The sequence below is a fragment of the Manis javanica genome, chromosome 1 (genome assembly GCF_040802235.1).
Source record: "Manis javanica isolate MJ-LG chromosome 1, MJ_LKY, whole genome shotgun sequence".
In the NCBI taxonomy this organism is placed as follows: domain Eukaryota; kingdom Metazoa; phylum Chordata; class Mammalia; order Pholidota; family Manidae; genus Manis; species Manis javanica.
This window is the reverse complement of record NC_133156.1, coordinates 154,579,027-154,596,406: the sequence shown is the minus strand read 5'-3', so window position 1 is coordinate 154,596,406 and position 17,380 is coordinate 154,579,027. Positions and strand designations below refer to the sequence as shown.

Below are 17,380 nucleotides of genomic sequence, written 5' to 3'. Positions count from 1 at the left end.
TCGTACAGTATGGGAGAATATATTCATAAATGACAAAGCCCATAAGGGGTTGACATCCAAAATATATAAAGAGCTCATGCACCTCAACAAACAAAAAGAAAATAATCCAATTAAAAAATGAGCAGAGGAGCTGAACAGACACTTCTCCAAAGAAGAAATTCAGATGGCCAACAGGCACATGAAAAGATGCTCCACTTCCCTAATCATCAGAGAAATTCAAATTAAAACCACAATGAGATATCACCTCACACTAGTTAGGATGGCCACCATCCAAAAGACAAACAACAAATGTTGGCGAGGATGTGGAGAAAGGGGAATCCTCCTACACTGCTGGTGGGAATGTAAGCTAGTTCAACCATTGTGGAAAGCAGTATAGAGGTTCCTCAAAAAACTATAAATAGAAATACCATTTGACCCAGGAATTCCACATCTAGGAATTTACCCTAAGAATGCAGCAGCTCAGTTTGAAAAATACATATGCACCCCTATGCTTACCACAGCACTGCTTACAATAGCCAAGAAATAGAAGCAACCTAAGTATCCATCAGTAGACAAATGGATAAAGAAGATGTGGTACATATACACAATGGAATATTATTTAGCCATAAGAAGAAAACAAATCCTACCATTTGCAACAATATGGATGGAACTAGAGGGTATTATGCTCAGTGAAATAAGCCAGATGGAGAAAGACAAGTACCAAATGATTTCACTCATCTGTGAAGTTTAAGAACAAAGAAAAAAACTAAAGGAACAAAACATCAGCAGACTCATAGAACCTAAGAATGGACTAACAGTTACCAAAGGGAAAGGGACTGGGGAGGCTGGGTGGGAAGGGAGGGACAAGGGGAATAAGGACCATTACAATTAGACAGTGACTGTAATGGGGTATGTGGTGGGGACTTGATAATGGGGGGAGTATAGTAACCATAATGTTGCTCATGTAATTATACCTTAATGATACCAAAAAAAGTACACTACAAGCATGAAAAAAGAATACAAAGAAAATAAATTGTTTCATTTTCAGTTAAACAATCCATTTTCACTTTTAAATTTTCAAACAGCAGACAAAAGTTTCTGTGCTACCCTACTGACCCTTGGACTTTGTACCTTTGCTTTTCTCCACTTGTCCCTGCCGTTCTCACTGCCATTTTTCTAGTTCATGAAATGCAACATGCTAAGTTTGAGTATATATATATACAAATGTAATTTTTTCTACTATGGTTTTTCCCCTTAATCTTACTTACTCATTTCTTCCTATCCTGTTAAACAGAAATTCCCATTTCTCTGCATTTTTTCCTCATTAATTCTTTATAATTACAAGACTCATAGAAATAAGCAAGATCATGGTCATGGATAACTGGGTAATTTCTTTTCACTCATTCAGTTAAACTATTTGCTTATAAAATTCACATCCATGAAAACACTCTCTCCATCCTACCTGGGAATTAATGATGCGCAGCGTGGTTTTATTTCCGACATCTTTCTCATAGCCACGTGTAGGAGCTGAGTTAAATCTCAAAACTGCATCATGAGAATCTAAGGGCAAATGATGGACAAGCTTACTTTTTTTTCTTTGTAGAATCAACATAATCTAGGGGATAAATAATAAAGGAAATCTTTCAATATCTAAAGCTAGCTGGACACCATAGAGTTAACAAGCACATACACATATTTTTCAGTGTATTGTTTATCAAGAACATCCTAGCTAGGGGACAAATGGACACAGAACATGCTCATATAATTGGAACATGGGACACAGAAATCCATTACAAGTGGTCCCATATCATGTAAGTTATATACTTATGGGCTCACATGCTTTGTGCAGCTACTCTTCTAAAGATTCAAAAATACCTTGAAGATTGAATCTCTGGGAGCAGGTAAGGATGCTAGAACAGGGGCTGTGTTCTGCAGCTTCTTACTGCTTACAGAACAGGGAGGCTGCTCAGGGATGGTGCCACCTCCAAGATCAAGTGTGTGTCTTACGTAGAGAATCACAGCCTTCAATGTAACTTCAGCACTTTTGGGTGCTAGTTTGCACTTAAAAAGAAAACCAGCAGTGACTTCCATGCATCTTTGCATACTGCTGAAAATGCCTAGAAGACCCATGCTCAGGCAGTCTCTAAGCGCTCTGCATCCCAGCAATGGTCTGCCTTACTGCTGCAGCCCGAGAGTGGGAGGGACCACCTGAGGCCCAGCCCCGAAGCCCACTATGCCCGGCAATGACGCATCAATGGCACACCCTGCGTCCCCGAGCTTCAATCACAACATAAACAAAGGTGTCTTCACTCCACTTGTCAGATTTTCACAAGTTCTCTGAGGTCCTAGGCAAAAACATGGCTCCCATGTCATGGAGGCTGCCAAGGAGATGATGAGCTAGAGGTGGAGGAAGATGGCTCACCTGATTAAGGGATGGGATGGGGGATGTTTCTTTTCCAGAAAGCAGTCTGTATGCATACACATCTTGGTATTTCCTGAGCCAGCTCATGTGTTTCCCGGAAACCAGCCTGACACCAGGGTTAATCAGCAAGAAGGGAATTTCTATGAGCTATCTTTAACTCCAAAAATTTCATCCACATTTCAGGTTTAACTTAAAGCAATAACAAGGCCTGTTTGTGAGAAAGTGACAGGTGAGATTATGTATTTATGATCTGCCAGTGAGCCTGTGGATACACCCTACATTTATGGTGACCACTCCCGACACAAGTCTCTAGAGCAGCTCGCCTTCTTCACTTGAGTCCTGCTGTCCCCTCCTGAGTAGCTTCCTCGGAACAGACTAGAAAGCAGCAGAAACTCTGCATGCATGCCACCATTAAAATACAATTACAAAAGGTACCTTTCTTGACAAGCCCTGAACTCAGAAAAATTCAGATTCCAGTTTTGAGCACCAAAATTAGTGCACTTTTGGAACAAAAAGAATACATAATGGGTACCTGGCTGTGTCATAAAAAAAAACATATAATGTTCCTTTAGGGAATGTTCTTCAGGCTTTGGAAAAGTATGACCTGCCACCTCTTTTAGTAAATAAAGTTGTACTTCAACAGACACACTCATTTGTTTATCTACTGTCTATGATGGCAGAGTGGAGTTGAGACAGACACCTATGGCTCACAAAGCCCCAAATACTTAGTATTTGGCTCTTAAAAAATATAAGTTTGCCAATCTTTGTATTCCAGGTGACTAATGCTTTTTGTAAATGATCAAAAAAAACTTGAATGCTTCTGATTTTTACATCACAATTTAAGCTCTTGTTTGTACATTTTCGGGTAGTGAACTGCCTTATTTTTATTGAACAGTGTTTTGTCATAAAAAATCAAATGAACTTTGAGCTGGAAATTTTAAGATTACCCAAAGCAGTGGTTCTCACTTTTTGGTCTCAGGACCTCTTGACACCATTGAAAATTATTGACAACGTGTTGTTGTTTGTGTAAAATCTTTCAACATGTACCACACTAGAAAGCAAAATAGAAAAATTTCAAGTATCAATTTATTTAAAAATAATGTATTTTTATAAAAACTAACTATCCTCCAAAACTAAGAGGAGACTGGCCATGTTTTAATGTTTGCAAGTCTACTTAAAGTCTGACTTTTTAGAAGTCACCAGGTTTCTCTCAACTGCTCCTGCATTTAACCTGCTGCAGAAGTACACTGCTTTAGGTGAAGTATAAAGAAGCCCAGACATATTGTTGAAAAGATGTAGTTTAAATCTTTCCAGATTACTGAAAATATTCTTCTTTGATACTTCATCAAAACTTGACAAGTGCCAATATCTTAAAAGTTAGTTGCACTGTGGAATGGGAAACAGTATCAATGAACTTTCCATGCTCTGTTACATTAAAATCCATTAGTTAATCTTGCTCTTAAAAAGGATGATTCACCCATGTATATTTTTCTAACATCCTGCAATGATTTCTTGGAATTATCAGTTCAGTTAGTCACACAGATCTTCCAAATATCAAACTACATTAGTTAACATTACCAGGGATCTCAAGAGCTTTGGGAAGCTTCCAAACTCATGCTGAATGCTTGAATCTGATAAATGGCACAGATACCATCAGTTATTTTCCTAAGAGTGACAGGCTCACTTAATTCCATTTTGAGAAAATACCAGCCCAACATCCAAGTCTAAATAAAGTATGTTAGTCAGTCATTTGCTTCAAGTAAAAACTGTGTTTCATGATAAAAGTGGATAGTTCTGCTCATAACCACACACTGGTATTTTTGGTGTGTTATTATGCAGACGTGTCCTTCACATCATTACCCACTTTGTCTTTAAAACACATGTACTCAAAGATTGAGTCGTGAGAGGTGAGACAGAGGATTCCTCCTAAAAACCACATATAATATGAAAATATAATTAATACGACTAATCCTGAAAGAGCAACAGGAAAAATGGCTGTGCCAAACTGCATAACCTGGATAAAAGAATAAACCTCATGGAACAGAGTAACGTACCAAAGCTGCAGCTTGGTGGGACCCAAGTGCTTTCCCCACCCCAGCTCACTGGCAGGAGGAAGAGAAATGAAGCAGGGAGGGAGTGGAGGCTTGGGACTGCTGAATACCTAACTCTGGAGATCTGCTCTGGGAGCACAAACCTACATTTCACTGTGCTTTCATGGTACTCTTGTGATTAGGGGGCTGGAAAGCTAAGACAGGCAGAATACCTGGAGAAACTGAGATTCCAGCCATTTGTGGAAAGCAGGGATCCATATCTAGCTGCTCTGGGACAAAAGAAAGGCAGGCAGTCTGAGAGACTTCCTAACAGCAAGAGAGCTGCTAAAGGGGCAAGGATTGCACAGAGCTTACTGCTCAGGAGAAAGGACAGGTAGACAAAATTGGGTGCACTCTGCCCAGCAGGTTGGGAACTTTCTTGATCTTCAGGTGCTCCAGCTCCCTGGCTGGATACACAGCTCGAAGGACCCCCTCCGTGATATGCAGCCTACTGCAACTTTCTCCCAACCAGCTCCACCTGGCTCGCAAACCAGAAATCCAACCCTGGCATTAGGCCCCCAAAGATGGAAGCCCATCTACAGCAACTGCAAATGCAAAGCATAGAGGCTTATACCTATGTGCTCAGCCCACTGGATCTGGCAGTGATGGCAGGCATAGCAGGAAGGAAGCAGGAAACAGCTCTTTCCTCCCCCCAGGCACCAATACCTCTCCCCTGCGACCCCTGACATTGCTTTAGGGGCTGAGCAGCTCCAGAGAGTAGAGCTTCTGGGCACTAAAGGGTGCCATATACAATTATGAAATGCCAAAGAAACCTGGTTCAAAGCAAAATTATGAATACAACACCTGAGAAAGATTCAAATGATATCAATCTCATGAATCTTTCTGAAAGGGATTTCAAAATAAAAATCATTAACATGCTCATGGTAGTAGAGAAAAATATTCAAGAACTCAGGAATGAATTCTGGTTGGAGATCCAATCATTGAAGAGCACAATGGAGGGTACTAAAAGCAGATTAGATACGGTGGAGACGATAAATGAAATAGAAATTAGAGAAGAGGAATACAAAGAAGCTGAGGCATACAGAGAAAAAAGGATCTCTAAGAATAAAAGAATAATAAGAGAAATGTGTGACCAATCCAAACGGAACAATATTCATGTTATATGGGAACCAGAAGAGGAAGAGAAAAAGGGATAGAAAGTGTCTTTGAGGAGGTAATTGATGCAAACTTCCCCAATCTGGGGAAGGAGATAGTCTCTGAGGCCATGGAGGTGCACAGATCTCCCAACACAAGGGACCCAAGGAAGACAACACCAAGACATATAGTAATAAAGACATATAGTAATAAAAATGGCAAAGGTCAAGGATAAGGACAGACTATTAAAAGCAGCCAGAGAGAGAAATAAGATCACATACAAAGGAAAACCCATCAGGCTATCATCAGACTTCTCAGCAGAAACCTTACAGGCCAGAACAGAGTGTCATTATGTATTTAATGCAATGAAACAAAAGGGCCTGGAACCAAGAACAGTTTATCTGGCAAGATTCTAATTTAAATTTAAAGGAGGGATTAAACAATTTCCAGATAGGCAAAAGCTGAGAGAATTCACCTTCCACAAACTGTCTCTACAGTGTATTTTGGAGGGACTGCTTTAGATGGAAGTGTTCCTAAGGTTTAATAGCTGTCACCAGAGGTAATAAAATGACAGTAAAGAAAGTAGAACAGTTAATTACTAAGCAAATGCAAAATTAAATCAACTATCCCCAAAGTCAATCAAGGGATAAAGAGTACACAATATGATACCTAATATATAAAGAATGAAGGAGGAAAAAAAAAGAACCTTTAGATTATGTTTGCAATAGCATATTAAGTGAGTTATGTTAGACTCTTAGTAAGGAAGTCAACCTTGAACCTTTGGTAAACATGAATCTAAAGCCTGCAATGGCAATAAGTACATACCTATCAATAATCACCCTAAATGTAAATGGACTGAATGCACCAATCAAAAGACACAGAGTCACTGAATGGATAAAAAATTGAGACCCATCTATATACTGCCTACAAGAGACTCACTACAAACCCAAAGACACACACAGACTAAAAGTGAAGGGATGGAAAAAGATATTTCACACAACTAATACAGAGATAAAAGCAGAAGTTGCAGTACTTGTATCAGACAAAATAGACTCCAAAACAAAGAAAGTCACAATAGACAAAGGACATTACATAATGATAAAGGGGTCAATCCAACAAGAAGATATAACCACTATAAATATCTATGCACCCAACACGGGATCATCTAAATAAGTGAAACATATACTAACAGAATTAAAACAGGAAATAGAATGCAATGCATTCATTCTAGAAGACTTCAACACTCCACTGACCCTGAAGGACAGGTCAACCAGATAAAAAATAAGGAGACAGAGGCACAGAACAACATATTAGAAGAGATGGTCCTAACAGACATCTACAGAACTCTACATCCAAAAGCAGCATAATACACATTCTTCTCAAGTGCACATGGAACATTTTACAGAATAGATCATATACTAGGCCACAAAAAGAGCCTCAGCAAATTCAAAAAGACTGAAATTCTACTAACCAGTTTCTTAGACCAAAGGTAAGAAACAAGAAATAAATTACACAAAGAAAATGAAAAATCCCACAAAACATGGAGGCTTCAAAACATGCTCCTAAATAATCAATGGATCAATGACCCAATAAAAACAGAGATCAAGCAACATATGGAGACAAATGACAACAATAATTCAAAACCTCAAAATCTGTGGGACGCAGTAAAGGCTGTGCTAAGAGGAAAGTATATTGCAATACAGGCCTACATCAGGAAAGAAGAACAATCCCATATGAACACTCTAAACTCACAGTTAAAGAAAATAGAAAAAGAAGAACAAATGAGGGCCAAAGTCAGAAGGAGGGACATAATAAAGATTAGAGTGGAAATAAAGAAAATCAAGAAGAATAAAACAATAGAAAGAACCAATCAAAGCAGCAGCTGGTTCTTTGAGAAAGCAAACATAATAGAAAAACCCCTAGACAGACTTACCAAGAAGAAAAGAGAGTCTACACACATAAACATAATCAGAAATGAGAAAGGAAAAATCACTACAGACACCACAGAAATACAAAGAATTATTAGAGAGTACTATGAAAAAGTACATGCCAACAAACTGGATAACCTAGAAGAAATGGACAACTTTCTAGAAAAATACAACCTTCCAAGGCTACCCTGAAAGAAACAGAAAATTTGAACAGATGAATTACCAGTGATGAAATTGAACTGGTAATCAAAAAACTACCTCAGAACAAATGTCCTAGATCAGATGCCTTCACTGCTGAATTTTATCGAACATTTAGTGAAGACCCAATACCCATCCTCCTTAAAGTTTTCCAAAGAGTAGAAGAAGAGGGAATACTTCCAAACTCACGCTATGAGGCCAACATCACTCTAATAACAGAAACAGGCAAAGACACCACAAGAAAAGAAAATTACAGGCCAATATCCCTGATGAACATAGATGCAAAAATACTCAACAAAACATTAGTAAACTGAATTAAAAAATACATCAAAAAGATCATCCATCACGATCAAGTAGAATTTATTTCAGGGATGCAAGGATGGTACAACATTCGAAAATCCATCAACATCATCCATCACATCAACAAAAAGGACAAAAACTACATGATCATCTCCATAGATGCTGAAAAAGCATTTGACAAAATTCAACATCCATTCATGATAAAAACTCTCAACAAAATGGCTATAGAGGGCAAGTACCTCAACATAATAAAGGCCATATATGACAAACCCACAGCCAACATCATACTTAATAGTGAAAAGCTGAAAGCTTTTCCTTTAAGATTGGGAACAAGACAAGGATGCCTATTCTCCCCACTTCTATTCAACATAGTTCTGGAGGTCCTAGCCATGGCAATTAGACAACACAAAGAAATAAAATGCATCCATACTGGCAAGGAAGAAGTTAAACTGTCCCTGTTTGCAGATGACGTGATATTGTACATAAAAAACCCTAAAGACTCCTCTCCAAAACTACTAGATCTAATATCTGAATTCAGCAATGTTGAGGATAAAAAGTAAACACAGAAATCTGTGGTATTCCTATACACTAATGATGAACTAGCAGAAAGAGAAATCAGGAAAACAATTCCATTCACAGTTGCATCAAAAAGAATATAACACCTAGGAATAAACCTAACTAAGGAAGTGAAACTACACACTGTGTACTCTGAAAACTACAAGATACTCATGAGAGAAATTAAAGAAGATACCAATAAATAGAAACACATCCTGTGCTCATGGATAGGAAAAATATTGTCAAAATGGCCATCCTGCCTAAAGCAGTCTACAGATTCAATGCAATTCCTATTAAAATACCAAAAGCATTCTTCAATGAAGTAGAGAAAATAGTTCTAAAAGTCATATGGAACCACAAAGATCCCAAATAGTCAAAGCAATCCTGAGAAAGGAGAATAAAGCTGAGGGGATTATGCTCCGCAACTTCAAGCTATACTATAAAGCCACAGTTATCAAGACAATCTGGTACGGGGCAAGAAGAGAATCATAGACCAATCAAACAGACTAGACAGCCCTGATATAAACCCAATATATATGGTCAATTAATATATAATAAAGGAGTCATGAATATACAATGGGGAAATGAAAGCCTCTTCAACAGCTGGTGTTGGCAAAACTGGACAGGTACATGTAAGAGAATGAAATGGGATTGTTTAACCCCATACACAAAAGTAATCTCAAAATGGATCAAAGACCTGAATGTAAGTCATGAAACCATGAAACTCTTAGAAGACAACAACAGGCAAAAATCTACTGAATATAAGCATGATAAACTTCTTCCTGAACGCATCTCCTCAAGCAAGGGAAATTAAAGCAAAAATGAACACATGGGACTACATCAAACTAAAAAGTTTCTGTATGGCAAAGGACACCATCAACAGAACAAAAAGGTATCCTACAGTTTGGGAGATTTGTAAATGACATATCCAACAAGGGGTTGACATAAAAAATATATAAAGAACTCACACGCCTCAACACCCAAAAACCAAATAACCATATTAAAAAATGGGCAGAGGATATGAAGAGACAATTCTCCAAAAAAGAAATTCAGATGGCTAGCAAACCCATGAAAGATGCTCCATATCCCTAATAATCAGGGAAATGCAAATTAAAACCACAATGAGATATCACCTCACACCAGTAAGGATGGCCAGCATTGAAAAGACTAAGAACAACAAATGCTGGTAAGGATGCAGAGAAAGGGGAACCGTCCTACACTGCTGGTGGGAATGCAAGCTAGTTCATCCATTGTGGAAAGCAATATGGAGATTCCTCAAAAAACTTAAAATAGAAATACCATTTGACCTGGGAATCCCACTCCTTGGAATTTACCAAAAGAACACAACTTCTTAGACTCAAAAAGACATATGAACCCCAAATTGCAGCACAATTTACAATATCCAAGATACGGAAGCAACCTAAGTGTCCATCAGTAAATGAATGGATAAAGAAGATGTGGTACATATACACAATGGAATACTATTCAGCCATAAGAAAGAAACAAATTATACCATTTGCTACAACATGGATGGATCTGGAGGATATTACGCTCAGTGAAATAACCCAGGCAGAGAAAGACAAGCGTCAAACGATTTCACTCATATGTGTAGTATAACAATGAAGCAAAAGTGAACAAAATAGCAGCAGACTCGCAGACTCCAAGAAAGGACTAGTTGTTACCAAAGGGGAGGGGTGTGGGAGGGAGAAGGGGACTGAGGGATATTATGTTTAGTACACATAGTGTAGGGGGTCACAGGGAAAACAGTGTAGCACTGAGAAGGCACATAGTGGATCTCTGGCATCTTGCTGCACTGATGGACAGTGACTGCATTGGGGTATGGGTGGGGACTTGATAATGTGGGTAAATGTAGTAACCACATTGTTTTTTCATGTGAAACCTTCATAGGAGTATATATCAATAATACCTTAATAAAATATTTAAAAAATAAAACACATACTCAAAGATTGAGATTTAATAAAACCAACCATCTGTATTGCTTCATCCAGGACATCCACAGGTGAAAATGGAATTCTTTTCTTTTAATGCTTCGTGTGACAAATACCATGAGGAAAATCATGATTGGGTACTGCTGCCATTTGTGCTGAGAAGCAGTTCATTCACCATTGCTTTTATATCATCAGTGTAAATGTCAATAGTTTAAAAGACCCCTGAGTATTACAAAATAGTCTTTGCCCAGTGAACCCCCAAGATGGTCTTGGGTACCCCAAGCATAAGCAGACCACACCATATGAACCAGGGATCTGGGACAGCCCTCTCACAAGGCAGAGTAAGAGAGTAAGAAGAGGCTGCAGACAGTGAGGGACCTCCAGCTACTCAGAGGTAATGAGGACACATGTGACATGTGCAGCCCCAAACCAGTCCCCCACTAAACCACGGGCCCTCAGACACAGCCTGTCTAAAGGTCAGCTGAGCAAGTCAAGGACCCCAGGCAGTAGGAGCTTTTGAAATTAATTAGGTGGTAATTCCAAATTAACTTTCACTCTGAAAATACCCTAGGTTTTAAATGGTAATGTTGTACACTGAGGTGCTTCAAGCTTTCAAACAACGTCAGAAGGCATAGGAAACAGAAATGTGATCTAGCTTAAGTCCTCTGGGAGTGGTATGAGTCTCAAGAATTAAAAGGCCAATTTCATGGAGGCATGGATGGGAGCTGGTGTGGATGGAGACTGAGCCTCCTTCAAGCTGTCAGTGAGCAGTGAGCAGAAATAGATCCCGGTGGGAGAGGGAACAAGCGGGGGAAGACAGGCTGAGAGTGTGTCTGTTACACAGTCATATTTTGTAAGTGTGTGCCTGCTGTGCAGTTCCTTGATAATGCATCTAAAAACTGAGCTGTCCATTCATATTTAGAAAGGAAGGAATGGATCAGACAGCAGGCACACAGGGAATAAAGTAAAGCATCATTTGTGGAGAAGGCATTTCCAAGCAAGAGCCTTTCACGTTGACCTTGAGAACAGAGCCAGGCTAAGTGTATTCACTGAAGGAAGGTTAAAACCCTTTAAGGCAAGGGGCCAGCCAGGAGGTGTGCCAGCACCAAGTCATTGCCCGGCCTCGGGCAATGCGCCCCCATGCTGTTCCCTTCCTTTCCCAAGCTCATGCAGAAAATAAAATCTGAAGCAGCAAGGGAGCCAAAGCTTCTAGCCTTTGGGGAACGGCCTGCCAAAGAGATACTTTTCTTCCCCAACTAACTGCCCTGGTCATCTCACCTCTTCCCATGACTCCTGCAATCTGACTTCCCTTGTGCCTTCAGATCTAGGCTCTGGAGTCATGTCTTTAAAATGAAAAGCTGCCCCATCACTTCTCTGCTTCAAAGATCACAATACTTCTGTGCTGCAAGCCCAGGGCAGGGTGAGGGGAGCAGAGCTGGAGTTTCTGGAAACCCAGAATTCAGGCTCCACCCACAGTGCCTCCAGGGGCCTCCGTGTCTTTATCTGTGAAACAGGAATAATCATACCTATCACTTAGAGTTGTAGGCTTAGCACAAAAGCATTTAGAACAGGACCTTGTCTGTGGTAAGCACCCTGTGAGTGGTACCTATAATTACAAATCTTATTTCTATAAAAGGGCACAAACAAATCTGTGAGCTAACCTCCTGCCCACATCCAGCGACTATCTCCTCTGCCCCTCCCAGTGCTGCTGAAGCTCTCGTCGCCCATGCACCACACACCAAGCTGTTTATCTCCTCCCTCTTACACCAGCCTACGGCCTGGATTGTCCACTTCTGGGCAGCCTCTGCTAACCCCTATCTTGGTCCAGCCAGCTGTCTTCATGGTGTCTTAGGATTCTGTTGTCACTTTTTCACTGTCAGTATAATATATCTATCTTCTCCTCCACCTAATGATGATACTGGAATTATCTGCTCAGGCTGACTTCTCCACTATATTGCAGAGGATCTGTGTGTCTCACTACTGGCTATCAGGCCTCAATAAATCATCAATGCTTGTTAAATGACTATACGATCTGCTTAACCTTTTTTTTTTAAGGTAATGTATCAGGATAGGCCAAATCCTATGCTCTTACCATCAAGTACCGTATGCTCCACTCCTTACACACTACCAGGCCCACCCTTCTATTTTCCCACAACTTCAAGAGAATTTGAGTTTCAAGGGCACAGATTTGAACTCTATCCTAGCTGCTGCTAGTTCACAGCAGACATTTCTTCTCTATAGTGTGCTCATGTGTATGGGTGAAAAAAGATCATTTTACAGCTCTAGGAAAGAACAGTCCATGCTTCCAAAACAGTTCAGTTTGCTTTTTAGTAACATTTTCAAAGTGGAGGTGTTTACAACTGCCACACTATTCTCAAAAACAATTACCCAGTGTGATTCAGTCTGACAGAACTGGGACAGGACTGCAGTGCCAAGGAGCACCCAGCAGAAACAGCAGGAGGGCAGCCAAGAAGCAAACAGGTGTACTGGGTCTGTCTCTCTCCTGCACAGGCGCACTTGCAGGGTATCCAGGTGCAGTTCCCTCTGGTTGGCCTCTAGGCAGGGCTCCAGAGTCAGGTACTTTTCTAGCTCTGCCTACAGTTTTTCATATGCCCCTGACCTTCTTTAAGTCCTTTGATCTTCCTTCAGCTAATCACAGTTATATATTTTAAGGACCAGGATGAATTTACCTAAGTGGTACAACATGCCCCAATACTCCAAGTTGCTTGAAGGAATCTACTATGTGAATTTGTTCTTAGTAGGAGAGCCATTAGCAACTATGTGTTAAGAAGCGTGTATACATTCAATTGCATCAGAAGAAATGTCAGCAGCTGGCGTGCATATGCACTGATGCTGAGATACCAGCTTAGAAAAATGAAAGACCTTTCTTCTTACACACTGACTTATGCTAGTTACATATTCATATAATGGTAGTTACAAAGTTGGATTTAAAGGAATGCCAGTAAAATAACAATGAGAATTTTTTAAAAAACTTCTGAGTGTGTTCTTCAGTGATGATTCTACAATTCTAATTCTGAAGTTTCATGTAACTGCATACAATATAAATAAAATTTGGATACTAGAAACTAACATAGATAAAACCGACATTTCATGTTGCCCATTAATGTGTAATTCCCAGCATCTTTCACATTCTCCTCCAAGTTCTGAATAAAGTAGAGTTTACAAGACTCTGGTCAGGGCTATTTATGCAGGAATAAAGAGCAAAGGACTTCTCCCTAACATGCAAGAGCAATTCAAATATACAACTAGGATGTAGAAGTATTTAAAGTCAAGCAAAACAAAACCAGAAGCAAGTGACTGCCTGCTTTAAAGCATGATACTTAAACTCCTTCTTGCATTATTAATAACAGTCTTCAGAAACTAGAAAGAACTGTGGTGTTACTTCACCCCAGGGGCCTCTAAAGCATTGCCCATACCTAATCAATTGCAGGCTGCTCTGCTCTGGCTTCAGCTATATGTGACAGTATTATGAGCCCTCAGTAATGTCTGCATGGGGACACTGGGGCTCCAGACCTCAAGCCCAGACTTGTGCCTTGTTCTTTTTAACTTTTTAAAAATTTCGCATTCAGCCTCACTCCCAGAACATCTGAGATGAGTTCTGGGTTGTGGAGCCTGGTTACAACAGCATCACTCTATTTCAAGAAGGCTCTGCAGTATCAGCCACTCCTCAAGGACATTGAACAACTACTGGACCCAAGAAAGAACAGTTGTTCCTTTCATACGTGGGCAGTGCCCCCTGATTATCAGGTACAGATTAGTTATAAGCTAACACCGTTTACTCCAAGAATGTTAGTCTTGGTTGTTTTACCGGACTTGAGGCCGAAACAGCTTTGGGTTCACATTTGTTTTCCGCACCTAGTACAGGGGCAGGCCACAGTGGGGGCTGGACCCATTTGTTAAATAAGTGAATTGAGTCTAAAGGGGCAACTGCTTGCTTTCTGGTGCAGCAACAGAATGAGCCTGGCATAGAGGGAAGTCTAAGGCCACGGAAGCCACGGCTGCGGTTTCCAGAGGGCAGGAATTCTGCATCCAGACTGCAACAGAAAAGCCTGCCTGAAGTTTCCCGCCTGCCAGTTGGTTGCCTTGCAGACTCTTACCTCAGTTTCCAGCCCACCGGCCTGCCGTACACATTGCAAACTTGCCAGGTCCCACAATCACAGGAGCAAGTCTTCAAAATAAATCTCTTTCTCTCTACAGATATATCCCATCAGCTGGTTTCCCTAAAGAGGCCTAAGGCTGGAACACCAAACAGATGTGCTCCCAGGCTTAGGGATTTGGTGATGGAGTTAGATGGAAGCTCAGGGTGTAGTCCTGTGATTTACCTCGGAGAAGGCGCCTGCTACGTGCACGGGCCCTGACCTGAAGGTTGGATGTGCCAATAGGTGGGAGGTCTGAACTCACTGTTCCTACAAGAGTAATTTCTGGACAGCGGTCAAGCTCTGCCGAGAGCCCACATCATCCACTTAGTCCCTGACGAACTGAAAGGATCACCACTGGGACTTGCCTCTACAGCTGACATGCCTGCCTGCCTCGTTCCCCTGTTCCTCTCCCATAATTCTGCGCATTACGGGGGCAGCAGACTTTCATGGGCTGGGCGGGGAGCCACTCAGCGCAGAACAGCTTCCACAGGAGGGGAATTCTGAGACATGGGCGGCCCCGAAGGCTACTGCTGGCAGCCCCGCAGGAAGGCCTCTGATCCACCACTGCCGCGTGGTGGGGACACGCGCGCCACTACCTGCAGCTTCAGTTTGGCTCCCAAGGCTCCCACCTTGGTGGGAAGCCGCAGCGAGGCCCGGGAGACAGGCTGTACTAGCCGACGACGCCCCAGCGCGCCCAGGGCACCCACCTATCTCCTCCCCTAGCGAGGAGTTTAGGATGGCGCCGGCCGACGTGACTACGGCGCAGCTGTGCAGGCCGCGCGTGAGCAGGCGGCGCAGGGGCACGGCGGGCACCAGCTCGCGCCAGCCAAGCGCCGCAAAGGGTGGCTCGCGGCCGTCCAGCGTGCGCACGCGCACTCGGTGCCGCAGCGCGCACATCAGCTGGGCGTGGCTCCGCCCTGGCGTGCGCCGCCCGCGGAAGCGCACGCCGTGCTTGTTGGCGCTCACGTAGTCGCGCATGGCTTTCTGCAGGCGCGGGGCCAGCATCCTGGAGGACACGTCGCCGCTCCAGAGCCGCTGCAGGAAGGCCCTGGACATGGGGGAGTACAGCTGCTCCGCGTCATTGCCGTCCTCGGGCACGCGGCGCCTGCCCTGCTTCTGCGACCTTCGGCTCGTCTGCCCACGCCGGGCCTGCTTGGCCAGCCAAGCACCCTCCTGAGAGCCGGCCTTCCCCGGGGGAGGGGCTGCCCATGTGCGCTGAGTGTGGCTCTGCGACCCAGGCTGACCAGCAGCGAAAAAGTAGTCATCCTCCTCCGGGTAGAAAGCACTTTGCGATTTTCTTCCGATCTGGGCTGCAAAAAACTCGTCTTCATCTTCAAGCCCGTCTTGCACCAGGGCCCACTTCTGCAGGGCACCCGGCTCAGCGGGAAAGGGGCCGGACGCGGGCAGCCCCCTGTTCGCGCCACCACTGTCGGGCGGGGAGGGCTCCTGCAGGGCACCCATGATGGCTCGCTGTTTGCCCTGCACTGGCAGGAGCCTCCGCGTCTCAAGGAAGGAGAAGGAGCTGGGCACAGGCTCAGCAGGGTTGCTGTCTGTGAAGTAAACGAAAATCACCACAAAGAGGAGTCCCCAGGCAAATATTCCGCAAAGCATTCCCTGTCTCCATTGCTTCAAGTGTGGTTTCATGGCAGGTCTGTGGGGCCGCCACCCTGTGTCCCAGAGCGGTGGGAGGTGGAACCTGAAAAACATCCAGGTCTACAGTTAGCAACGTGGGACACTTGCACAGACACTGTTGGGAACAGTCTATCTTGGGGAGGGTTAGGAGAAGTGTCACGTCAGAAACCGAGATCATCTGGGACATTTGGTTAAATTCAAGTGTCATGTCCCCTACCCCCGAACTCTGCAGACAAGGGATCCTGCCATTCCTGCTGAGATTCTGGGGAGAGAAGAGTTGAAGTGGGTGTACATTTGGAAAACCTCTGGAGGTAACTCAGTAACAGCTGCCTAACGGGGTCCCAGGCCAACCACTTCTCCCTAACTTGGGTTTACAGACTTCTGGTTTGGTAAAGCAGGACAGTAAAGCGGTCATGCTGCCTTTTACCTGCATATCAGGGCACCAAAGCTCAAAGCTCATACTGCACAGCAGCGCTGTTCTGCATTTCTAAGGAGTGACAACCACACACGACTCCTCATGGCATCCCGTGGAACATACCCAAAGTCCCCCTGTGCTCTTACATAAGCAATGCTTTGGTGACTGTGGCTGTGGGAAGACAGGGTGCCAGGCCATCTGTAGACTTCAACAATGTCCTCACATTGTGCCCTTCTACCTCACCTTCACAAGTCTCTGATGGAGTAAGAGGGAAATAATGCTAACATTTTAAATAAGGGAGGATGAGGAGAGAGCTTGCTGCATCAAGATGAGCCTCCATAGAGAAAGGGTGAAAAGGGCAGATGAAAAGTGTAAGATAAAATAGAAGGAAACTCCACACAGTATTGTAACCCTGCGTTTATTGCTACACTGCTACTGTGGGCAGCACAGTGCTTGGTACTAAGAGAAACAATAAAACATAAAGGAAATGCATGTATAACCATAAAAAATGTAGGCAAAGCCCCAGAAAGGGGGGAATATACGGAATATTGTGCAATAATAATTGAGCTTGCTGGAGCTTAAGGCTGAGCACAGCACCCAGCATGGGCGAATGTTGAGTAAAGATTGGCTGAAAGAATGGCATGAGGCTGTGTGTCT

General features: G+C 42.8%; 1 protein-coding gene across 4 annotated transcripts in view; it reads right to left on the bottom strand.

Annotated features, from left to right (window-relative positions):
* ST6GAL2 (ST6 beta-galactoside alpha-2,6-sialyltransferase 2) overlaps window positions 1–17,380 on the bottom strand; it is a 104,665-nt gene that overhangs the window by 30,902 nt on the left and 56,383 nt on the right. For all 4 annotated transcript variants that reach the window (XM_073238820.1, XM_073238819.1, XM_037015569.2 and 1 more), the window contains exons 2-3: window positions 15,384–16,372; window positions 1,442–1,539 (exon numbers count right to left, since the gene is read on the bottom strand). In XM_073238820.1, coding sequence (XP_073094921.1) covers window positions 1,442–1,539; window positions 15,384–16,320 — 1,035 coding nt within the window. In that variant the 5' untranslated portion in view covers window positions 16,321–16,372. The remainder of the gene's footprint in view (window positions 1–1,441; window positions 1,540–15,383; window positions 16,373–17,380) is intronic.